Raw genomic sequence first — 26,418 nt, 5'->3', positions numbered from 1 at the left:
ATCAAATTATTTATTACTCTCTTTGTTTCAATTTATATGTTTGATTTTGACTTTATAAATAATTTTAAAAAGTAAAGAAGATTTTAAAATCTAATACTCTTAAACACACACACTCTCTCTTTATATATATATGCATTTTAATATTGTTACGAAGAAAGTTAAAATTAAATAATTATCCAAAAATGAGATATTCTTTTTTAAAACGACCAAAAAAATAAACAAATTAAAACGGGGGAATATACTATAGCATGTGGGACCCATTTGGACTATGTGTTGAAATTTTGATTTGGTTATAAAAAAAAAAAGAATATTCGATTTTGCAATTAATGATTGCGTAAAGACATCTTTGGGGATTTTAAGAATATCCTTTTCCATTATTGTCCATTTATGATTTGTAATGGAATGATTTTCAAGTGTTCTAAAATTTTGTGAGAGTTGAATGATTCAACTTGGTTTTGGGTATAGTTGAATTACTCTTTCCGTTCCACTGTATGTGATGTATTTTGGTTTGGATGAAATTAAAAAAAAAAAGATTTTTGAATTTTATGGTTTAAAATAAATTATACATATTTATGTGGATATAAATTATTTTATTAATTGATATTTTTTAAAGTTAAGTTATTATTAAATATAAAAATGTATCATATTTTTCAAAATTCACCGAGAAAGAAAGTAAGTCATATAAATTGAGAAAGAGAAAATAGTTATTTGCAAGTACTTACTAGTTGGGATATCATATGATTTCTTCTTCTTTTATTTTGAATATGTAAGTGTGCGTTGGATTTCATATATAACAATATATTTGTTTGAGAAAATTCACATAAAAAGGTCATTTTTAAGAGTCTGATTGGATTAGTGGATTAAAATTAGTAGCTAAGGATTATCAAGTGTTTTGATAGAAGTGGTTGAAATTACTAATAAGCAGTTTGTGTGTCTGATAAAAATATGTTGATAAGTTATTTTTTGTTAAAATGAAGCACTACTATACATCTTTAATGTAAAGTAGCTGATTAATTCAAATTCGCGTGGCAAAGAATTCATTAAAGAAAAAATGTTTTGTACTAATAATTTTTTCATTCTCAGGACTCGAACTCAAACATCTAATAAAACATGGAAGTTTCTCATCCTAATCCATCCATCGAAAATTAGCGATTTTTTGATAGTAATCATGACAATCATGATGAGCAATATAATAGAAATGTTTTTTTTTTATGTTTAACATGAAAATTGTAATAGACATACACTTAATTAGGTGTCATTCGATTCATGTACACCACATTACAGATATCACAATTTGTATAAAAATGAACCCTCTTGGTGAAAAATAATACTATTGAATTTCCGTGAATCACTCTGAATCTCTTAATGAAAAATTCTAACTCCATCGCTAAGAGAGCTCTAATACACACTAATGACGTCCAAGTGCTCCATCATTTACTTCAACTTTTCCACTGCCAATTAACACACTTTCATCATTAGCACTGCCATTTCCAAAATTAGAACCAAAACTTGATCCAACATGACCAAAATTTAAACCAAGTGGTCTAGGGAGTGGATAATATGAATTGATTTGTTCATCAATTGATTTTGCCTCAATTTTAATGCTCCTAGCATTTGTGGATACAACAAGAAGTGCACTAGCAACAAGGAGGAGGGAAAAAATCTTTGTTGCCATTTTTCATGAAATGAATTTAGACAAAAAATAGTTTAGTTTTTTTTTTTTTTTGGTGTGAGAATTTTGGTTTGGGATTTGAAATTATATATAGATGTTGACAATTGTAATTATGTTGAAAGTTAGGAAGGTGTTAAGTTCTTGATCATGCATTGCTTGTTATCAACTATTATTCCTACTATAAGTCCTTAATTTCAAACATAACTCTCAACCTCATGATCAACCTAATTCTATTTTACAAAAATTATTACTATATTAATTTGATGTTCAATTCTTCTTCCTCCAATTTCTTTTTTTTGCGGGTTATTGATATAGATTAAAATAAATAGAAAAGGGTCAAAAATATTCTTGAATTATCAAAAATGGAATACTTATGTCCTTTGTTATCTTAGTGGTATCAAAAGTATCCTTGCCGTCAAAAAATTGAGCTACACTTGCCATCCTCATTAATAGAATATCAACTCAATTTGATTAAGTTAAAAAATTATTATTCTGGCTGACTTGGAGCTCCAACTAAGACAACGTACCCCCTCCCAACCCTCTTCCTTTCAAACACCTTGAGTCCAAGAACTAGTGATTGGAGTAAAGTTGTAACGAGGTTGTTCATATCCAATAAATATTCAGGCAAACGACCCCATTATAGAGTTGTTATTTATATATATATTTATTAGTAGTGATTAATTATGATTTTAAGTACAAAAAGTGTGTGAAAAATGCATGACATGTTCATGGCAACTACTTACAATTTGCAGTCAAAATTATCCACTTAAGAGAAAATGAGCATACTACAATTATTTGTATATTCATCAAGTCCGAGGAAAAGAGAAATTGTTCAACCAAATACAATCCGGCTGGAGAAGTAGAGGCAAATGCAGCCTATATTCAATGGTTCAACTGAATCCAGTATTTTCGAAACATACATACGAGAAAACTCACTAGTTAAACTCCAAATCCATAATGTCGAAAGTACTTCATGCTCAGTGCTTAGAAACTTAAAGGTTGAACTAATCAAATTCAAATCTTGGATCAGCCTCGATGGGGAAAGAAAAAGTTGTTGATGAGAAGATAGATTACCTGGCAAAAGCGGCACCAAGTTGCATAAAGAACAACATGCCAAGTCTCTCTACGATTTTCCAACTTCAATAAATTGTCGATTCCAGGCCTACTCAAGCTTACAATGTCGTTGGTGTCGAAAATATTATCAGCAACAGTAGCACTACCATTTTCATCCTTGATGTTGCCCTTATGTAAGCCACACTCCTTGGCCTTGGAATCCTCCCACCATCACCTACCTTCTCGCTCGTGTTGGTCAGGTAGGACAGGCCCCGTGCAAGGTTAATTCACATCGGATGGAAACATAGCCTTGACAATGCAATGAGTTCACGGGAACATTCATGGCTCGCAAGAAATTCCAAATATTATTGCCATCCACATTGGCAACAGGATTCCACTTCACCAAGCTGCCTACTCTACCATCCAACCCCTCGAACGAAGGGTCTATCTGAACAATGGTAATTTCAGATCGAGTACCAGGGGGCTGATCTTTACGTTGCCCTGTTGTCCAGGCATGTAAACCTTTGAGGGCTCTCTGTATCAAGGCTGGATACTCTAAATAGACGACCAGTTAAACGAGCGTACTCTAACAAAGCAATATCTTCAGCACCACTGCAAAATAAGGATATCATTGAGGAGCTGTACCATAGAGAGATAACCAATCCAGAAAGTCATTTGAGAGAGACATCTTAAAGGAAACCAACATTTCTGATAAACATGTAGAACAGCACATGCATCAGGTAACTCAGCATCCTAAATGACCAAAAACGAAATAGCATGATGACCCTCTAGAATCCTCTTCACATTTGCGGCACACAGAGCTTTAACTGATGATTCATGATTTGGTAAAAAGTTATCAAATTGCAATTCAGCATTAGTTATCTTTAGTGAGAAATATATCAATGAAACTAACTGGCAATGTTCATATACATTTAGGAGAAATGATACTACGCCTCAAAAAAAATTGACCGAAATTCATATCAGCAAACTATTCATGGGCTAACACACATGAAAAACTAAGAAAATAATTTAATTCTTGTTGAGCGGCCCCTAAATGCTAAACATATGGGGTGGACCATGCCAAGACTACACGAACTGTTCCCCAGGATACTTATGAAGGATCCAGTAAAAATTGATCGAAAGTCATATCACCAAAATATTCATAAGTTAACACACACGAAAAAAAATCATCTAATTCCTATTGAGTGGTCCCTAAATGCTAAGAATATGACGTGGATCGAAAGTCATATCACCAAAATATGCATGGTCCACTGAGTGGCAGAGCCAAATTTTTTATTAAGAGAGTTCAAAGTCTGAAAAGTAGACACACAAACTTGCCGAATGAGGTTCGATATCTAATATATATACATAAAAATTATTTTAACCATGTATAAATAGTATAATTTTCAGCTAAAGGAGGTTAGAATGAACCCCCTGAACTCAAGGTGGCTCCGCTTCTTTATCCACGTCATATTTTTAGCATTTATGGGCCACTCAACAAGAATTATACAATTTTCTCAGATTTTCATGTGTCATAATACATGAATATTTTGGTGATATGACCTACGGTTAATTTTTTGGTAAAACCTTGATAGAACCCTTCGTAAGTACCTAGGGGGACAGTACGTGTGGCCTCGGTATGATCCACTCCATATATTTAGCATTTAGAGTCCACCAACAAGAATAGACAATTTTCTTAGTTTTTCTTATGTATTCAATGAATGATGATATGACTTTCGGTCAATTTTTTTATAAAACTTTTGTTGGACCCTCTGTAAGTACCTCGAGGAACAGTACATGTAGCCTCTGTATGATCCACACAATATTTTCAGCATTTAGGGGCCATCAATAGGAATTAGGCAATTTTTTTAGTTTCTCTTGTGTTTTAACACATTAATATTTTGGTGATATAACTTTCAATCAATTTTCTCGCATGATCCACGCCATATTTTAATCATTTAGGAGCCAATCAAAAGAAATAGGTGATTTCCTCAATTTTTCGTGTTTGTTTGACTATCAATATTTTGGTGATATGGCTATCGGTTAATTTTTTGCAAAACCTTCACGAGATCCTTTGTATGTACATGGGGGAACAATACATGTCACATTGACATGATCCACACCATATTTTAAGCATTTAAGGGTCACTAAATAAGAATTATGCGATTTTTTTAATTTTTCGTATATGTTAGCCTATGAATATTTTGTGATTGGCTTTCGGTCAATTTTTTTTCAAAACCTTTATGGGACCCTCCATATGTATTTGGGGAAACAGTACGTATAGTCTCGGCATGATTAACATCATATTTATAGCATTTAGGATTCACTCAATAGGAATTAAGAGATTTTCTCTATTTTTCGTGTGTGTTAGCGCATGAATTTTTTGGTGATATGACTTTAGGTCAATTTTTTTGCGAAACATTTATAGGACCCTCTGTAAGTAATCGAGGGAACAATACATGTATCCTCGGCATGATCCACGCTATATTCTTATCATTTAAAGAGCACTCAAAAATAATTAGGCAATATTTTTAGTCTTTCGTGAGTATTAGCTCATGAATATTTTGGAGATATGAATTTTGGTCAATTTTGTTTTGCAAAACCTTTAATGGACCCTTCGTAAGTATTTGGGGAAACAATATGTGTAGCCTCAATATGATTCATTCCATATTTTTTAGCATTTAGGAGTCCCTCAAGAGACATTAAATGATTTTCTTTATTTTTCGTATATTTTAGCCAATGAATATTTTGGTGATATGACTTACATTCAATTATTTTGCAAAACTTTTATAGAACCCTCTGTATGTACCTTAGAGAAAAATATGTGTAACTTCAGCATGATCAACGCCATATTTTTAGCATTTAAGAGACACTCGACATGAGCTAGGCGATTTCCTCAATTTTTCATGTGTTAGCCCATGAATATTTTGGTGATATAGATTTGGGTCAAAGTTTTTGTAAAAAAATTACGGGACCCTCTATAAATACATGGGGGAATAGTACATGTATCTTCAGCATGATCCACGCCATATGTTTAGCATTTATGGGCCACTCAATAGAAATTAGGCATTTTTCTTAACTTTTTATATGTGTTAACCTGTGAATATTTTGGTGATATTACTTTTAGTTAATTGCTTTTGCAAAACCTTCATGAGACTCTTCGTACATACCTGGAGAATAATACGTGTAACCTCGGCATGATCCACACCATAATTTTAGCATTTCGGCCTACTTAATAAGATTTAGGTGATTTACTTTGTTTTTTCTCGTGTATTACCGATGAATATTTTGGTGATATGACTTTCAGTCAATAATTTTGTAAAACTTTACGGGACCCTCTGTAAGTATTTGGGAACAATACGTGTAGCCTCGTCATAATTCGTGCCATATTTTTAGCATTGAAGTGTCACTCAACAAGAATTAAATCACGATTTTCTCAGTTTTTCATGTGTGTTTCCCAGTGAATATTTTGATGATATGATTTTCAATCAATTTCTTTGCAAAATATTTATGAGACCCTCTGTATGTACCTGGGGAACAGTATGTGTAGCTCGACATAATCCACGTCATATTTTTAGCATTTACGGGCCACTCAAAAGGAATATGTGATTTCCTTAGTTTTTTGTGTGTATTTGACAACGAATATTTTGATGATATGACTTTCGGTCAATTTTTTTGCAAAACATTTACAGGACCTTCCTTAAGTACATGGGGGAACGGTACGTGTATCATTGGCATAATCCACACCATATTTTAAGCACTTATGGGCCATTAAACAAAAATTAGGTGATCTTCTCAATTTTTCGTATTGTTAGCCTATTAATATTTTGGTTATTGACTTTGGGTCAATTTTTAAAGAAAATTTTACGGGACCCTCCTTATGTGTTTGAGGGAACAGTAGCTTTGACATGATCCACGCCATATTTATAGCATTTGTGGGACACTTAATAAAAATTAAGCAATTTTTTTATTTTTTCGTGCGTGTTATCCCATAAATTTTTCGGTGATATAGCTTTCGATCAATTTTTTTGCGAAATATTTACGGAACCCTTCATAAGTACTTGAGGGAACAATACATATATCCTCAACATGATCCACACTATATTATTATCATTTAGGGGCCACTAAACAATAATTAGACAATTTTCTCAATTTTTTGTGTGTATTAGCTAATGAATATTTTGGATATATGAATTTCGGTCTATTATTTTTTGCAAAATCTTTAAGAGACCCTCCGTAAGTACCTGGGGTAATAGTACGTGTAACTTCATCATGATCCACGCCATATTTTTATCATTTAGGGGCCACTCAACAAAATTTGGTGATTCATTCAGTTTTTATGTGTATTAGCCCATTAATATTTAAGTAATATAACTTTCGGTCAATTTTTTCCCAATACCTTTATGGAACCCTCCGTTAGTACCCAGCGAAGCAGTACATATAGCATCGACACGATCCATGATATATTCATAGTATTTAGGGACCGCACAAGCAAAATTAAGAGATTTTCTTTTTTTAGTGTGTGTTAGCCCCTAAATATTATGGTTATATGGCTTTCAATCAAAAAAAAATTCGAAACCTTTATAAGACCCTATGTAATTACCCCGTGGGAGAAGTATGTGTATCATTATCACGATCCATGACACATTCAAGGCATTTAGGGGTCGTACAAGGAGAATTAGGAAATTTTCTCATTTTTCGTGTGTGTTAGCCCATGAATATTTTAGGGATATAACTTTATGTCAATTTTTTTTTAAACCTTGGTGGGACCCTCTGTAAGTATTCGAGTGAGTAGTACGTGTATTCTCAGCATGATTCATGGCATATTCATAGCATTTAGGGATCGCACCAGTGGAATTAGTCAATTTTTTTTATTTTTCATGTCTGTTAGCCCATGAATATTTGGTGATATGACTTTCAGTTAATTTTTTCCGAAACCTTTATGGGACCCTCCGTAAGTACCCAGGGGAGCATTAAGTGTAGTGTCGGCACAATCCATGGCATATTCATAGTATTTAGGGGCTGCACAAGGAGAATTAGATAATTTTTTTATTTTTCGTGTGTGTTAGCCCATGAATATTTTGGTGATATGACTTTCGATCAAATTTTTTTGAAACTTTTATGAGACCCTCCGTAGGTATCTGTGGGAATAGTACATGTACCCTCGGAATGATCTACGACATATTCATAGCATTTAGTGACCGCACAAGAGGAATTATGCGACTTTCTCATTTTTCATGTGTGTTAGCCCATGAATATTTTGGTGATATGACTTTCGATCAATTTCTTTCTGAAACCTTTACGGGACCCTCCATAAGTACCCGTGGGAGCAGTACGTGTTGCCTCGGTATGATCCACAACATATTTATAGCATTTAGGGGCTGCATAAGTAGAATTAGGTGATTTTTTTTCATTGTTCGTGTGTTTTAGCCCATTATTATTTTGGTGATATGACTTTTGGTCAAATTTTTTCTGAAACCTTCATACGACCCTCTACAAGTACCCGAGGGAGAAATACGTGTAGCCTCGGCATTTCCACGATATATTTATAGCATTTAAGGGTCGCACAAGCAGAATTAAGCGAATTTCTTTTTTTTTTTCGTATAAGTTAGCCCATAAATATTTTGGTGATTTGACTTTCGATCAATTTATTTTTGAAATCATTATAGGACCCTCTGTAAGTATCCGGGGGAGCAGTACATGTATCTCTCGGCACAATCCATGTCACATTCATAGATTTTGAAGCTCATTCAAGTGGAATTAGACAATTTTCTCATTTATTGTATGTGTTAGACTATGAATTTTTTGGTAATATAATTTTTGGTCAATTTTTTTCTTAAAATGTTTATAACCATTACCTTAATCTGTTGCTCACGTTTGAGTGATTGAAGCAATAACAAATTAGGGCTATTCATTCCTGTATTTTGGGAATAAAGCATATAACTTCACAGGAGGAAGTTTGGGGCGATTGAAGATAGCAAACCAGCAGTAAAGAATTTATAACAATCAGGTATTAGGGGTTACCTTGTCTCTTTAGTTATATAGTATCACTATATGTCGACATGTGTTGTGGTCAAAGAGGTATTAGCTCAATAATTACTCAATGATATATATATATAATGCTTTGGTGAATTGGTGAGATTTACTTTGCTATATAAATATGGAAAGCCAGTATAGAAATTTCTTTTGTATTGGAGTGGACCTGCTGTTACGGAAGAAGGAAACAAAAGAATATTTCTAGTGGCTGAGCTTTCATCTAATCAACCCAATATTTAGATAATGGTGAGGGGGGATTCATGATTAGTAAAGTAATGATGTTTGAGGATAAATCTATATAAAAATAGAGTACTGGGTTGTTTGCATAAGGAATCAACATATAAACATGCTAATATAATAGTTATTGAGCCACTGTTTCGGTGATTTTATGTCAAATTATTGAAGTGTGGTTTTGCCTACATTGTATGGACACATAATTCATGTAAATCGAATTGAGTTTTAGACTTTAATTTCCGACTTCTGAAATTTTAGTGGATGTGTATCAAAGGGGTTTTAATTACTTTAAAAGCCGTTTTGGTGTAGTTTGAGGTGATTAAAATTTACGGGAGCATAATTTTGATTATTCGAAAGGGGTGCTTGGATTGAGAATTTGAGGTAAGTGAGACTTTAAGCTTTAATGCTTGCTTTGAAAAAAAATGTGTTTTCTCTGCCTGGTTCATTGTTGAGACAAGCGTGTGCTTGGCAGAATTGGTGGTCTTTGATCATCCGTAGATATTCTATTTTGTGAAGAATATCGAATATTTTTATAAGTTATATGTGGTGTGGCATTTGTATATCTTGCTTCGTTATCGTAATATAGTTACTAGGGGCATACCTAGCTGCCGTAATATGTTAGGGGCATACCTATGCTGCTGTAATATGTTAGGGGCTTTGTATATGCTACCGTAGTACACTTTGGGGCATTTTATATGCAACCGTGAACTTGTCGGGGTGACGGGGTGATGGGATGATCTTCTTCACTGCCTTTTATGACAAGCTTTGAGTGTGAATTGAGCCAAAACATGTAGTGCCCTTTTTGGAACATTTGGTTGGACTTATTGAGCTTTATATTATGAAATACATTCTTGTGCATATCATTATGTGTTTATTGTGTAGATGTATTTTCTAACTCTTGTTCCAGGGGTATTAAAGTACCGGGTCGAGGATCTTACAGGGTTATATTTATATATAGCTCACTCCTTACTTGCCTTCTATGTAGATACTGTTGCAGAGGGTGAGACTAGTGGCTAACGAGTTCGTTCGTGTGGATTTTGTCGCTGAGGTGAGCCTTCGTATTGATCGTGGAGGCTACTGCTTGTATGGGCACATCAAGAATTCCACTTCTGGACGTTCTCGTGGTGTGTCTCTCACCCTATTGAAAATGAGAATGTATAGTCCTTGAGTTTAAATCACAAAAAAGGGCTTTATTTTGTTGATATTTATTTCTGGTGATTATCATTCGACTCCTTCAGTCGTCTCATTTTAATTGTTGTTTTAGCTTTCTCACTCTCATTTAAAGTAGATTCGATTTTTTCTTCTTAAATATTGTGTCATCAAGGATGTAATTGGAACGATCCAATCAAGTTGTTTTCAGCATGCCTGATAAGACTAATCATGCCCTGCTGCTTGGCTTGGAATCAAACTAGCATATCATGCCCTTTCTTCATGCCTATATGGATCCATTCGCTTCCCGCGCAGGAAGGCAATGAAGTTCAGTTCATGAGACCGCAGCCGAGTATAGCGATTCCAACTTCATGTTCTCGAATTGCAGAGAACAATGCTTCGGCAGATCGCTTAGCCCCGTTCATCTTCGGAGCAAGAGCGCTCAATCAGTGAGCTAACCTCCCAGGTTTTAGTCGTCTTTGCTCCCTTCTACTCGTTCCACGTCCAATTTTCCAGGTAACAAAATAGGTACAGCACACCCATTCCTCTTAGAACATCTCATTCAAAAAAAAGAGGCAGAGGAGGCCCCGATGCAACACCTTTCTCGCTCGAAGGAACTATGAAAAGAACGTCCCACTATGAATTTCATCTTGTCTAAGATGCTCCATTGTGTCATGAACTGCAAGTTAAGTGTTGCTCTATCCTGTTTAATGGTGTTGCCTTCTGGCTTGACTGAATGGACTGAGACCGAGGAACAGCAATCCCAAAGTTTCTTTTTAATCCGATCAAATAAGAAAAAAATATTTTTTTTGTAGCCAAGCCTAACCCGCCTAAATGGAATTCATATCTCCTTCGTCTGGTCGAGAAGGAAGGGGATTCGATCCAAGCTCTTGGAATTGGAATAAATTTGGCAGCGGATTGCGAAATCTTGGTGATCACCGTAGGTCAAATCACAAGTGGACACTAACAAATAAATCAATCCAAAGAAAAACACAATGTTTATTATTTTTTTCTTCGGCCTAGTCATGCTAATCCCATTCTTGTTCTTCTCATTTTTGGTCTTCCATAATCTTTCACAAAGTATTTGAAAACATAATTGGGTATGTCACCTTTGTTCGTTCTCTCCTCTGCTGTCTCATTGTTTTTTTTCCATGCTATTGCGCTTTCTTGGTTGGATGATTGACTCATTCCATACTAGAAATAAACGAGTGAAAGGCGAAAGTCAAGATTACGTGCAATCAGGTGTAACGTGTCAAAGGTCGCATCTCTTCCTGTCGCACCCAGTCTAGTATCTCTTAGGTTGATATCAGTAGCTTCAGTAGCAGCAGAGGGAGAAGATTCTTAAATTTACCAGGAATTCCGCTCTCATTTTACTGACGAACAATTCCGTCGCGCAAATGGGTTGCCCCTCCCCTACTGAATGAGATAAGAATTATCAGTAACTATAAGACGTCGTGGCATACAACCGAAATGACTCCTGCTAGATAGCCGTCCCTTTCTCTCTCTTTACAGCCTCGTGGATGGACCCCCCGGCTAATCCTCAATCGACAGCAACTCCGTCCTATCGAAGTAAAGTCTCTGCCCCTATCTGAATCGTTTCATTTTTGTAATTTTGTAATTGTTCCAAAGTCTAATAAGTTAGGAATGATCACCTTCTAAACAAAATAGGAGTGAGAATTCCCCAACGAACGAAATAAATGAGTGAACAAGCACCGAAAGAAAGACTGCTTATGAATAGCCCTTTTCAGTTCCAATGCGCGGAATAAAAAAAAAGACTATCTTTCTTTTGGTTGTATTTGATTTCTTCTTCCTTTCTTTGTTGATCTTTTAAGTTATGGTCTTGTTGTATCCTCCTCGAATCTATCCAACGGCCTGCCAGAAGATGAACTTCTTAGTTACATCCAAGTCTCCCTGCGACCATTGCTCTCTAAAGAATTCTCCTTCGCTTCAAGAGTGCCAGCCTATTTGCTTTGAGCCAAAGCAGACGCTGCCCATAGATAGCCTTTTCCTTTAGGAATAATGGATCGGGGAGATGCCCTTGAAGATCACTTACCCAGCTTTGGAAGGACATGAGTGGAGGATTGTCAAACAAGAACAGCTAAGAAAGAGCGAAATGTCAACACTCAAGGATTTACCTAGGTCAGTTTATGGGCTAATCAATAAAGGATTTTTCTCTTCGAAACTCATTGGAAAGGGCAGTGACAAAGACATTATTGAGAAAAAGATGGCTTTTCCGGATGAAATAAAAATTGGATTCATGTAACAGGAGAAATATTTCCCATGGCCTTGTTGTCCCTCACTCTCGTCTTCAATGGGGTCTACTCTTTCTTATGGACACACAAGGCCAACCAGCAACCAAAGCTGGGAATTGAACTCTATGAGATCGAATCTCCTGTTGTTCCTCAGTAGCTCAGTGGTAGAGCGGTTAGCTGTTAACCAATTGGTCGTATCGGGGACCGACAAACTGGAAAAACGGCTATTGCTATCGATAGCCCAGTTGCTTCCCTTCCAGTCGCTTCCTAAAATTCCGAATCCCTCTCTCGGTTGCACTCTAGGCGGCTAGGAAGGCTTGCCCACTCATCGATCTAGTGGCCGGTGAATCACTGATCAAAGAGCGAGCAGCCAAGGTCAATTAAATGGCTTAAGTTCCCATCCATGCACTCATATACTAGTCGATGTGTGTTTTGATAGATAGTTGATAATAGTTCCGATAGAAAACACATCTAATAGTTCATGTATGACTCGCAAAAAAAAAAATACATCAGGTGTGTTCTTGACCATTATTTTTTCTTACTTAGGAGACAAAAAGTACAAAATGAGATATGTTTGACTAAGCTTATAGACGGGTTATACTACCATGTAAACACTTTTTAGCTTATGTACACATTTAGTAGACATTCAAAGTGCTTATAAGCAAAAATTAACCAAGAGTCATAAGTTGATCATCCTCAACTTATTAATTTTCAGCTTAGGAACATTTTTTGTTTGATCAAGCATTTTACTATTTTGTCCTTAATTTTTTAAATTCTCAAAAATACTTTTAAATTTAGATTTCCATATTTTAAAAAAAAACAAATTAAGACTATTTTAATCATTTTAACAAAAGAACAACTTGTTCAGTTTTTGCCAAATATGTAACTCATTATTAGTTTCGGCTTATTCATAATCAAGGCTCTAACCTCCTAATCAAGGAGTGAAATTCTCTGCTCCCCTCGGAAAAATAACACTTGTATCCGAAAATGTAATCACACTTTTTTTTAAAAAAAAATCAGGGCCAATTCTCAACAACTCAATTAATTCCATCTTATACGTGCTACCTCCCGGCAATCACGGATATCAGGTAACTTTTTTAATGTCCGTTAACTCTAAAGTGCATGCACGAGTACTGATTATGTTCATTGGTTTTAAATGGAGGATTTTCTTGTTGTATCGCAATTACATTTTTCTCTGCGGATTTTCAAATGGTATAAAAATATTCCAGAAAATGTTTTTCAATTTTTTCATGTTCAGCTGGTCAAATATTTTATAAAATATATTATTTAGAAAAATAAGCTTCTTAAAAAAATGGAGAAAATGACCTCCCTAATAAAAGTAAGAAAGCAAGTTTTACTAGTGACATTCCACATTGATTGTGTCCTCCTCATAATCCAACACGCCTCATCTTCTCGTGGTGTGTCTCACAATATTGAAAATGAGAATGCAAATATGTAATAAGTCCATGAGTTTTGAGCTACAAAAACAGGCTCTGTTTTGTTAATACTCCCTCCGGACCACTTTATTTTCCGTCGTTATTAAAATTAGATGGTTCGAAATAATTGTCATTTTAAGAAATCAAGATAATTAAGTATATTCTTCCAATTTTGCCCTTGGTAATAATTTATTCTTGTAAATATTGATTGATTAGCATAAAAAAACTAAGTGAAGAACACACACATGTTCTAATCTGTAATATTTATCGAAGAGTGATTAACATTTTAAATGTTTAAAGATACCAAGGGTATATAGTTTTCTGCTAAGTCTCAGGTGTTCAATATCTGTTAACTCTAAGTGTGTGCATGAGTAACTATTTTTTTAATGTCCATATAATGCATGATTCTGATTGTTGGTTTAAAATGGAAGGATTCTCTTGTTGTGTCGCACTTACATTTTTTCTTTAAGTTGACAGAGGTTTGGAAAGAAAAGTTTGTTATTTGCCTTCCTCGATTATTTGGTGCTTGGATTCTTCCCTATAGATATTTATGAGGTGGGAGGGGAAGGATTGTGTCTAACTTATTATATACGAATACAAATATTCCTTTTCATTCTAATCTTGATATAGTTCCAATACAAGGACCAAAATGAATGTACTAGATGATGATTTTAATTAGGCGAATCATACGATTTTCAAGATTCTATTTTTCACATTCATTCTACAGGACCCAAACGACACCTCAACAACCCTCTCTAATATGAAAGAAGTTACTCCAAAATGCCTATTAATTTCCATAAAGCTTGAGTTATTTAAAGTACAAAAAAATAACTCTTGATTAGTCCATAGGATTTGTGACAAATTGTACAATTAGAATGTGCCACCATGAGACTCAAAAAAAATGAATAAAGCAAATCTGAGATCTAGATAATAATGCTTACAAGACACCCATAAAAAAATGAAATAGAAAGTAATATTAATTGTCATCCACCAATTTTAAGAGGAAATATTAGAAATTATTGTAATTAGGATTTATTGTACAACACGTGTGCAAAAACAAAAAAGGCAAACATTTGCAACAAACAAGTTATTGAATAAAATTTCTAGTACCATGCTCAATATGCAAGAAGTTGAATCTTGATTTTTTGTAGCATCCCTACAACATCTTTCATGTTTGTCCTTCTAGCCGGAGATTCAGAACAACAATCTAATGCAACTTTCATGATTGATGTCACAACGTCTAGCTCCTTCTGTAACTGATTATCCATTTGTGTTACCAAGTTGACATCTACAACATCCATTACTGCCTCAGAAAGTGAATAACTCACCCATTGCTTCAAGGTAAGATCTCCTTCAAATTCATTAGGCTTTCTCCTAGTAAACGTTTCCAGCAACATGATCCCGTAACTATAGACATCACATTTTACTGACACCAGTCCATCCAGTCCATACTCTACAGTCAAACAATTAATTTAAAGATGCAATATACTTACTTGATTGGAAAACAAAAAGAAGAGGAAAAATGAATGTTCAAATTAGCAAAAACAAAGAGACGTACCCGGTGCAATATAACCCAATGTTGCTAAGGTTTTAGTGTATAAATCATGCTCATCTTCACCAAGCAGTTTTGAAATACCAAAGTCGCTTAGATGGGCAACCATATCCTCATCTAGCAAGACATTACTAGGCTTTAGATCACAATGAATCACGGGCGAGGAGCAACCATGGTGAAGATATTCCAACGCACATGCCACATCTATCATAATGCTTAGTCTCTGCCTGATGTCTAGGAAGTAGTTGTGCGAATACAAATATTTCTCAAGACTTCCATTAGGCATATACTCAAGCACTAAAGCCTTAAAATCAAGGTTGGAACAACTCGTGATGACTTTCACGAGATTCCTATGGCGAAGGCTCCGCAAAACTTCACATTCTGTATCGAAACTCTTGAATGCCGCTTCTTGTTGCAGATTAAACACTTTAACTGCAATGGCAGTCCCACTTCTGAGAACGCCTTTGTAAACGGAACCAAAACTTCCAGAACCAATCAGATTACTCTCGTTAAGCGCATCAGTTGCTTGGAGCAGTTCATAGTATGAAATTCTTTCTCTTGTTACGACAGACAATGAATCAGCTCGTTGAGGAACACGTTTACCTCTTCTATACCTTATCCATACAAACACTAGGGTAATAGGAACAAATACAAGTGCAATTCCCAGCATAAGAAATAGAACAATTATTTTTTTCCTATTTGATCTGTGCTTTGATGATGTGGGGCATGGTGGGACACTAAACCTTGAAGAACCACACAATGCTTCATTGTCGATGAAAAACTGACTCGAGAGGTTCTTGAAAGGACCCCCCGAGGGTATTTTACCGTACAATTTATTGGCAGAAACATTGAAATAGTTCAGGTATTGAAGTTTCTCCAAAGACATAGGAATGATTCCTGATAAATTATTATGAGAAATGTCTAGGATCTCCAAGCCTACCATGTTGCTCATTGAGTCAGGTATAGATCCTTGCAACTTGTTGTGTCTCAAAGAAAGGTAAGCTAGATTTTGCAATCCTCCAATTTCTCTAGGAATTCCATTTGAGAATTGATTCATCGACAGATCCATATGTGTTGCAGCTTTTAGATTTACAATTTCTGAAGGTAAAGAACCAACCATGTTGTTTGATGATAAGTCAAGCTCCATTAGATCTTTCAGATTCCATAAGCTTGCTGGTATATTGGAAATCAAAATATTGTATTCCAGATATATCTCCCTAAGGGAAGTAATATTCCCTAAACAATTCGGAATAGATCCAGAAAGTTGATTTTGACCTATGTGAATAATACCCAAACGCTGCAATTTACATATATAATCTCCAATAACTCCTGTCAATTTGTTATTAGTTAAGTACAACCGCTGAAGGTTTCTCAAGTTATGAATTGATGTGGGAATGGATCCAAACAAGTCGTTTTTAGAAATATCAAGGTCGAATAGGCTGCTTAAGTTTCCAACTTCATTTGGAATTAGCCCTTTGATTTTGCAACTTCTGGTGTGCAATCTAATAAGAGATGTGGAAAGATTCCCTATCGATACTGGAAGCATGCCGTTTAGAGGGTTCAAATCTAGATAAAGATCTGTTAAATTTCTGCAATTGGTTAAGTCAGTCATGAAGCTTAACGAGGAGTCGCTGGTTAAATTGTTTCCCCCCAAGTTTAGGAACTGTAGATTCGTCAAATATCCAAGAGAATTGGGAATCAAGCCAGTGAGTTTGTTGTATGAAAGCTCTAGAATAGTAAGCTTTGAACAATTGGAGATGGAATGAGGAATAGTCCCAACAAGATTGGTTAAGCTGCTCAGATAAAGACTATCAATGTTGGGTAAGAGAGAACCTATGTTTAGTGGTATAGTTCCTGATAGATTGTTGGCTGAAAGATCAATTGTTCTCATCCCTGATATGTTGAAAATCTCCATTGGAAGTGAACCACTAAAACTATTAAATTCAAGAACAATTTCCTCCAACTCAACCAGATTTCTTAGCTCTTTTGGTATTTCACCTGTCAACACATGAACAAAGAATGAATACTAGTTAGTTCAATACATGTGTAGAAGTTGCTATCACTTTGAATACGTACCAGTAAACCTATTGTCGTGAAGATATAAAAATTGCATCTTGGTTAAGTTGCCAATCTCCCGCGGTAAGGAACTCTTGAGATTGTTCTTCCCTAGTGAAACAAGTTGCAACGAGGAGATATTGCATATGGAGATGGGGATAGAGCCGGTAATCTGGTTTCTCCCCATGCCTAACTCCACCAAATTAATAAGATTTCCGATTTCTTGTGGAATTATCCCTGCATTTAATGTGTAATAAAAAAAATCTGAGGTAATTATCTGTAAATGTAATGACTTGGATTCTAGAAATATAGAAAATTGTGAATGTATAGAACCTGTAAGCAGATTATATTGTATGGACAACCAATTCAGGTTGTGAAGATTGCCGATCCCCTCTGGAAGGTTCCCTCGAAGTAAATTGAGAGATAAATCTAAAAACTCCAACCTTGAGGCATTTGATATTGACGGAGGAATAGAACCTATGAGATTGTTTCCATACAAGCTTAAATATCTCAGGTTTTCAACACTTGCAATCTCCTTTGGAATTTGACCTTCTAACGAATTGAATGTCAAATCCAAAGTTTCAAGCTTTGAAATATTAAAACATGATGAGGGGAGTGAACCGGTGAAACTATTATTTCTAAGCCTTAGCTGTTGAAGTTGGTGTAAAAACCCAAACCAAGAAGGAATCTCCCCTCTAAAGTTGTTGAGACTTAAATCAATAAACTTAAGTCGACGTAAGCATGCCATTTCTTGAGGCAAATATCCATGGAAATTGTTGTTTCCCAAGTCAAGCAAAACAAGAAATGTGAGGTTTCCAAAATCACGGGGAATCATGCCTGTAAGAGCCATGTTGGAAAGATTCAAGGACTTCACTCGCTGGTGACGAGAGCCACAAATGACTCCAACCCAATGGCAAACAGAAATAGTGGGAGACCAACTTTCATCAATGAAGTGAAAGGGGTCCGAAATGATTTGAGATTTTAAAGAAAGAAGAGTTAATTGATCAGTGGTGATGTTGGTATGGGTCATGGCTGAACTAGCCATAACATAGTGAAGCAACAAGACTGCCATGAGAAAAAAAGTGAAGGCTTTCTCCATTAGTATTTAGTAGTAGGAAAATGGTATGGCTACTAACCATTTAACAATTATTTATATAAAAAAATTGATTTATTTTTTACTTGTTTCAGAGAATTTTTTTTAATAAAAGAATATATACACAATATTAATTTGTATTGGCAGTTATTGTTTTAGGAAAAATTTCCAAGTTATGTGGGTCCTAAAAGACTTTACAAACTAGAGAAAACCAAAAGTCAACCAAGTCTTGCAAACGTAAATGTGGTGGCAAAATTATTCATCTAATTGGTTCAAAAATTGATTTAAAGGATCAATATAGACCTACTCCCATACAATGTACACGGGCTATTTTGAGATTTTTTACTTGATTAATAATACTAATTTAGTATGGTTTATAATTGATTCTAGTTACTTATGAATGAATATGATGGTGTGAAAAATATTTTAACCCTTGATCAAGATAAAAATTCTATTTGTAGTTTAATATCTTAACCATTTTTTTTTATTCAGAGATGTTTTTATAAATTTCTATTATTGAAAAAAAAAAAGCAGCATTAATTTGTATTGGCTGTTATCGTTTGAAGACTGGACCAATTGGACAACCAAGTCTTGCGTAGAGTTTGTGCCAAAATGTGCAATTAGAATGTACATCATGAGTACAATCAACATTACACAGTGAAATAGTGGAAAACTGTTGCCACTGTGGCATAAGTTAATTTGGTTAGTGAGAGTAATGGTTATATCCGAAATAAATAGTTTAAAAGTTGGTAAGAGTAATAAATGGTTGGTAGACATAAAATGGTGTCTCTTTTTAAAAAAAATATAAACTTGTGATTTAATTTTTGTTATTAAAAAGTGTAAAATCATGATATGAAATTCCAAAAGATGAAGCTTTTCTGAAGAATTTGAGATCTTGAGATGGAATCACATGTTTAAACACCGATTTCATCACATAACTTCAAATATCTAAAACAATTAAGTTTTATAGAAATCTCATAAGTGAGACTTAGTGATACAGTGTAAATTGTTGCCCTTCTAACGCCAGCTGGAATCATTCTTTCTCAAACCAAGTATGTTCTGATCTTCCTTATGCCCATAATATGTTTGAATGTAAACCTATTCACACACCCATGAGTTCTTCTGCTTTGCTATCCCTTAAGAATGGTAGTAGTGGCGGAACTAGAATTTTTATTAAGGGGTTCAAAATCAAAAGTATGACACACGAACTAACTGAATGGGGTTCAACATCTACTATAGTGGCTCCGCCCTTGTGGTACACCTTTTGTGTATGCCGCCTTGTATCGTCAAGCCATTGGTGAGCTTCAGTATTTGTCATTTACCAGACCAGACATAAGCTTTGCCGTCTACAAGTTGTCTCAATTTATGCATGCTCCTACACAAACACACTAGTCTTTGTTAAACGGCTTCTGCGATATCTCCAACCTACCAAGAATTACGGGTTATAGATAACAGGCAAGGCATCTCCTGGGTTGTTTATGTATTCTGATGCGGATTGGGCAGGTGACATTAATGATAAGATTTCTACTTCTGGCTATATTCTTTACTTTGGCCAAAATCCCGTTAGTTGGTCATCCAAGAAGCAACGTACTGTAGCTTGTTCTTCTACTGAAGCAAAGTATCGTGTTGTAGCTTCTGCTCTTGTTGAAGTCAATTGGATTCAAAAACTTCTCGCAGAACTACATGTAGAGCTGCCTGAACCACCAATAATCTATTATTATAATGTTGGGGCCATATCTGTCAAAATCCAATCTTGCATAGAAGGATGAAGCACATCGAAGTTGATTTTCACTTCATTAGAGATCAAGTGCAGCGGAACCAGGTGCGCGTTCAGCATCTACATGCTGTGGATCAGCTTGCAGACACACATACAAAACCTTTATCTCCTCTGCTCTTCACAGACATCTTCCCAAGTTTAAGGTTGTTGATCTCACCTTCAACTTGCTATATTCAGTATTGGCGCATAACTCAACTCCCTGTAATTATGCATATTTAGTTGTAGTAGTACTGCACTTCCTTTTTTTGGATTAGTATTGCAAGTTCATTATTAAGAGTCCACTAGGAATACTCTTATAATATAGGAGTTATTGTTGATCTTTGCTTGTATTTAAAGTGCCTCTGCAAATTGTAAAACATTCCAAAGCTTTCACAATTGTTTCTATCTTGAATCTTTAGTAGCAGCTAACAATACCAAGAAGGCATCAAAGTTGACACAATTTTTCAATCACAACCAAGCCAGTAAAGCAATTCATATCATAAGAATACTGCTGCTGCACAAAATTAAAGGTAAAAAGCATCCGGTTTGCTACCACTACAGTGGGAGGCTTATGGGGATACAGGGCAAGATAGAAACGCTGAGCTAACTTACAAAACTCATTTTGTTTCAAGATCAATTTAGTTTTAGTTAAAAGGAAAAGTTGAGATTTATTGCAACCAGCCAGAATTTCTGAAAACAGAATCATGTTCAAATCAAGGGCTAAAACAAAAAGAAAAAAGAAGAAGAAGCAATATTTACATGAAAATCCAACAATTTAGCAAATATTAGCAACATATAAGTGATTTGAAACAAGAGATTCCGAGAACATGCTCTGATGCTCAACGTTCAACAAGTTGAATATTGGCTTTCTGTAGCATCCTACAACATCTTTCATGTTTGTCCTTCTTGCCGGAGATTCAGCACAACAATCTAATGCCACTTTCATGATTGATGCCACAACATCTAGCTTCTTCTGTAAGCGTTTATCTGTTGGTGTTACCAAGTTGGCATCTACAACGTCCATTACTGCCTCTGGAAGTGAATAACTCACCCATTGCTTCAACCTAAGATCTCCCTCAAACTCATTAGGCTTTCTACGAGTAAACGTTTCCAACAACATAATCCCGTAACTATAGACATCACATTTTATTGACACCAATCCATCCAGTGCATACTCTACATTCAAATAATTAATTTAAAGATTTAACATAATTTCTTGGTGAAAAAGAAAAAGAAAGGAAAAATCAGCAAAACAAAGAGACGTACCTGGTGCAATATAACCCAATGTTTCTAAGGTTTTAGTGTATAAATGATGCTCATCTTCAACAAGCAGTTTCGAAATACCAAAGTCGCTTAGGTGGGCAACCATATCCGCATCTAGCAAGATGTTACTAGGTTTCTGGTCACAGTAAATCACAGGCAATAAGCAACCATGGTGGAGATATTCCAACGCACATACCTCATCTATCATTATGCTTAGTCTCTGCATGATGTCTATGCACAGAGCCAATAAAATGACAAAGCACAGAGCCAATAATATGGTTATCCTCCATGCCGAACCCCACCAAATAAACAAGATTTCTCATTTCTTGTGGAATTATCCCAGCAATATTCTTTTTTAATTAGATGCAATACTACTAGCATTTTATAAGAAATGCAAGATCATATATACCTGAGAAATGGTTACTCAACCTCACTATGTATTGGTCCATCAAACTCATTTAGTGATAAATCCAATATTTGAAGTTGTGAACAATTTGACAAGCTTGTAGGCATATGACCATGAACCTTGTTTTCTGAAAGATAAAGACTTTGAGTATTGGGAGACGATTGCATAAACCATTGGGAAGATTTCCTGATAAGCTATTGTTTGTAAATGCAATGACTTGGAATCTAGAAATATTGAAAATTGTGAATGGTATAGAACCCATGAGCTGATTATATTGTATGGACAACATGTTCCTGTTGTAAAGATTGCCGATCCCTTCTGGAATGTTCCCATAAAGTGAATTAAAAGATATATCTAAAGCCTCCAACCTTGAGGCGTTTGAGAATGACAGAGGAATAGAGCCTATGAGATTGTTACCTCTCAAGCTTCATTTTTTTCCCAATCACTTTTGGGATTTCACCCTCTATGGAATTGATTTCAGATAGTAAGTCTCCAGTGTCAAAATATTAGAAAATGAACAAGGGGTGGAACCAGTGAAACTATTATTTCCAAGACTTAGAAATTGAAGTTGGTGTAAAAACCCAAACCATGAAGGAACGTACCCTCTAAAGTTGTTGAACTTAAATCAATAAACTTAAGCCGACGCAAGCGTGCCATTTCTTGAGGCAAATTTCCATGGAAATTGTTGCTTCTCAAGTCAAGAGAAACAAGAAATGTGATGCTTCCAAAATCACGGGGAATCCTGCCTGTAAGAACCATGTTGGAAAAATTCAAGGACTTCACTCGCTGGTGGCGAGAACCACAAGAAGTGAAAGGGATCCAAAATGATTTGGGATTTCAAAGAAAGAAGAGCCAATTGATCAGTGGTAGTGTTGGTAAAAGTCATGGCTGAACTATCCATAAGCAACAAGAGTGTTAAGATAAAAAATGTGAAGGCTTTCTCCATTATTGCAAAAACTAGTAGGAATATGGTAATGTCAGTAACATGTGGTTTTGAAACTTTAAATAGCAATGATTTTTGTAATGATACTATTCCTTCTTTTTTTTCTCTCAAGTAATGGCAACTCTCTAGCTAATGATACCATGCAAATTGTTACTCCCCAAGTCAAGAGAAACAAGAAATGTGAGATTTCCAAAATCACGGGGAATCCTGCCTGTAAGAGTCATGTTGGAAAGATTCAAGGACTTCACTCGCTGGTGACAAGAACCACAAGTGACTCCTACCCAACAGCAAACAGAAATAGTAGGAGACCAGCTTGCAAGATAGTCAAAACGCGTTTTGAACGCGTAGTCAAAAAAGGAACAAAACGTGTTTTGAACGCGTAGTCAAAAAAGGAACAAAACGCGTTTTGAACGCGTAGTCAAAAAGGGAGGTTCAATACGCGGATTTTACGCGTTTCTAGTTTCCTATAAATAGAAGACCTCTTGCCCTCATTTATCCCATCCAGAAAGAGAGAGTAAGAATACAAAGAAAGTTATACATCAAGATAAATATTTTAGTCTTGAGTGTCCTCTTTAGTAGTTGTTCCTTTTACAAGAGAGAAGTGTTAATTGTTGTTTTCTCCTTGTATTTGAGAGCTGTGTACTCCATATTAAATAGTGAGATCCTTCTACCCCGTGGTTTTTCCCTTCTATCATTTAGAGGGGTTTCCACGTAAAATTCTCGTGTCCAATTTATTTTCAATATTTTCATCATATCAAACTTTAGTTGTGGTGCTTCCTCCCCCAAACACAGCTTTCATCCAATAATTGAAAGGAGTCCGAAATGATTTGGGATTTTAAAGAAAGAAGAGTTAATTGATCAGTAGTGATGTTGGTTTCGGTCATGGCTAAACTAGCCATAACATATTGAAGCAACAAGAGTACCGTTAAGCGAATTTTTTAATGCAAATATTAATTTTAGACTAAAACTACTAAGTTCAGTCAAACCTCTGGACACAAATGTGTGTTTTGCTTGTATGGGCACATTAAGAATCCCACTTCTGGAAATTCTCGTGGTGTGTCTCTCACACTATTGAATATGAGAATGCATAGTCCATGAGTTTAAATCACAAAAAAGAGGGCTTTATTTTGTTGATATATATCTCTGGTGATTATAGTACTTCGACTCCTTGAGTCATCTCATTTTTGTTGGGGGAGGATTCACCACAACTAAAGTTTGATATGGTAATAAATAATGAAAATAAATTAGACACGAGAATTTTACGTGGAAACCCTCTAACAGATAGAGGGAAAAAAACCACGGGGTAGAAGGATTTTACTATGATAATATGAGAGTACATTACTCTCAAATACAAGGAGAAAACAACAATAAACACTATTCTCTTATAAAAGGAACAATTACTAAAGAGAACATTCAAGACTATAATATTTATCTTGGTGTATAACTCTCTTTGTAGTTTTACTCTCTTTTTTTCTGAATAAATTAAATGAGGGCACGAGGCCCTCTATTTATAGGAGGATGAAAACACGTAAAATTTTACGCGTTAATTTCTGTCAACTTTTTCAAAAGTTGTTGCGTACTTTTTTTTTACTTTTTCTTCCTTTTTACTTTTCCTGTCTACTTTTTTTTTACTTTTCTTGCATTCTCCCACTTGAAGATTTAATTGATTCTCAATTAAATCTTCACACCAATCTTTCTACCTAATTACTGCAATGTTACATTTCTGCTAGGCCAACAGAAGATCGACACCATATAAACTTATTATTGTTGATCGGCTTCGTAAACATATCTGCTAGGTTGTCATTAGTGTGAGTTTTCTGAATATCCACACTGACTTCTTCCACCTTCTCACAAACAAAGTGATACTAAACTCGTATGTGTTTTGTCCTTGAATGAAATTTCGGATTCTTTGCAAGATGCAAAGTGCTCTGACTGTCACAAAACAGAGCAACCTTCTCTTGTTTGTGACCGAGCTCCTTCAGTAACATCTGCATTCATATTGCCTCTTTGCTAGCTTATGTAGCTGCTACATATTCTGCTTCTGTCATAGATGTAGCCATGATAGATTGTAGTTTTGAAACCCAGCTTACAACTCCTCCAGCAAAAGTAAACACATAACCTGTAGTGGACTTGCTTTTATCAAGATCACCTGCATAATCTAAATCAACATAACCTTTAACAATAAAGTCTGATCCTCCATAACACATTGCAACATCTGAGGTACCGTTGATATATCTCAGGATCCTTTTAACAGTATTCCAATGCTCTTTATCAGGATTAGCCATATATCGACTAACCACTCTCACTGCTTGTGCAATGTTAGGTCTTGTACATACCATGACGAATATTAAACTTTCCACTGCTGATGCATACGGTGCTCGAGATATCTCCATCCTCTCTGCTTCATTGCTAGGACTCATACTTGAGGATAACTTAAAATTAATAGGAAGTGGGGTAGAAATTGACTTACAATCTTGCATCTTGAAGCATCGCAAGATTTTCTTTAAGTAATTCTTTTGAGAAATCCAAATCTTCCTATTATTTCTGTCTCGGTGAATTTGCATCCCTAGAATCTTGTTTGCTGGTCCCAAGTCCTTCATTTCAAACTCCCTAGCCAATTGTGCCTTTAAATTTGTGAGACGATCTTTGTTGGGGCCTGCTACCAATATGTCATCAACATAAAACAACAAAATAATAAAATCGTCATCACCAAATCTCTTGTAATAAACACAAGGATCTGAACTATGTCTGTTGTATCCAAGGTTTATAATGAAGGGATCAAATCTCTTATACCAACACCTTGGTGCCTGTTTGAGACCATATAGAGATTTGTTCAACCTGCAAACCAAGTTCTCTTTTCCCTGTTCTTCAAAACCTTCTTATTGGAGCATGTAAATTTCTTCTTCAAGTTCTTCATGAAGAAATGCAGTTTTGACATCTAACTGCTCTAAGTACAAGTCAAATGTAGCACACATCGCCAGGACCACTCAAATTGTTGTGAGTCAAACCACTGGAGAAAATATCTCATTGAAGTCTATACCTTCTTTTTGAGCGAATCTTTTTACCACCAATCTTGCATGATACTTCTCTACTTGATCATTACCATTGCGTTTGATCTTGTAGACCCATCTGTTTCCAATGGCGTTCCTTCATTGTGATAATTGAACAAGATCGCATGTTTTATTTTTATGAAGAGCTTCAATTTCTTCTTGCATTGCTGCCATGCAAAGAGATGATTCTTGGCCTTTCATAGCCTTGTGAAAAATTGAAGGCTCTCCATCTTCCGTTAACAGACAGTATGCAACATTACTCTCCATAAAATAATCTGAGTGCCAAGCTAGTTCTCTTCTCTCCCTAGTTGACCGTTGAACTGTGGAGTTTCTATCTCATCTTGCTCTTCGTGCTCTGGTGCTGCTTCAGAAGAAATTGGAACTTCTTTTATTTCAATTTCAACTATAGCAGTCTTTGATTTTTCTTTTGAAGTGCTACATTTTCTTGCTTGTATCTTGTTTTCAACA

General features: G+C 35.4%; 2 protein-coding genes and 1 pseudogene across 2 annotated transcripts; all 3 read right to left on the bottom strand.

The window, feature by feature from the left end:
• Positions 1–1,408: 1,408 nt before the first annotated feature.
• LOC129894899 (5'-adenylylsulfate reductase 2, chloroplastic-like) lies at positions 1,409–8,640 on the bottom strand (annotated as a pseudogene).
• Positions 8,641–14,783: 6,143 nt separating this feature from the next.
• Positions 14,784–18,538, bottom strand: LOC129894898 (probable LRR receptor-like serine/threonine-protein kinase At3g47570). The gene is made up of 4 exons (XM_055970500.1): positions 17,773–18,538; positions 17,461–17,676; positions 15,391–17,382; positions 14,784–15,285 (listed from the first exon to the last, which is right to left on the bottom strand). The coding sequence occupies exons 1-4, from the start codon at positions 18,536–18,538 to the stop codon at positions 14,948–14,950; spliced, it is 3,312 nt and encodes a 1,103-aa protein (XP_055826475.1). The 3' UTR covers positions 14,784–14,947.
• Positions 18,539–21,063: 2,525 nt separating this feature from the next.
• LOC129894895 (probable LRR receptor-like serine/threonine-protein kinase At3g47570) lies at positions 21,064–24,898 on the bottom strand. Its single transcript, XM_055970499.1, has 5 exons — positions 24,853–24,898; positions 23,040–23,177; positions 22,560–22,703; positions 21,555–21,782; positions 21,064–21,464 (listed from the first exon to the last, which is right to left on the bottom strand). Exons 1-5 carry the CDS (start codon positions 24,896–24,898, stop codon positions 21,064–21,066), a joined length of 957 nt encoding a protein of 318 aa, XP_055826474.1.
• Between the last annotated feature and the right edge of the window lie 1,520 nt (positions 24,899–26,418).

This window comes from Solanum dulcamara, chromosome 7, assembly GCF_947179165.1.
Source record: "Solanum dulcamara chromosome 7, daSolDulc1.2, whole genome shotgun sequence".
Classification (NCBI taxonomy): Eukaryota; Viridiplantae; Streptophyta; class Magnoliopsida; order Solanales; family Solanaceae; genus Solanum; species Solanum dulcamara.
The sequence above is the reverse complement of the archived record's forward strand: the minus strand, read 5'-3'. Positions and strand labels throughout refer to the sequence as shown.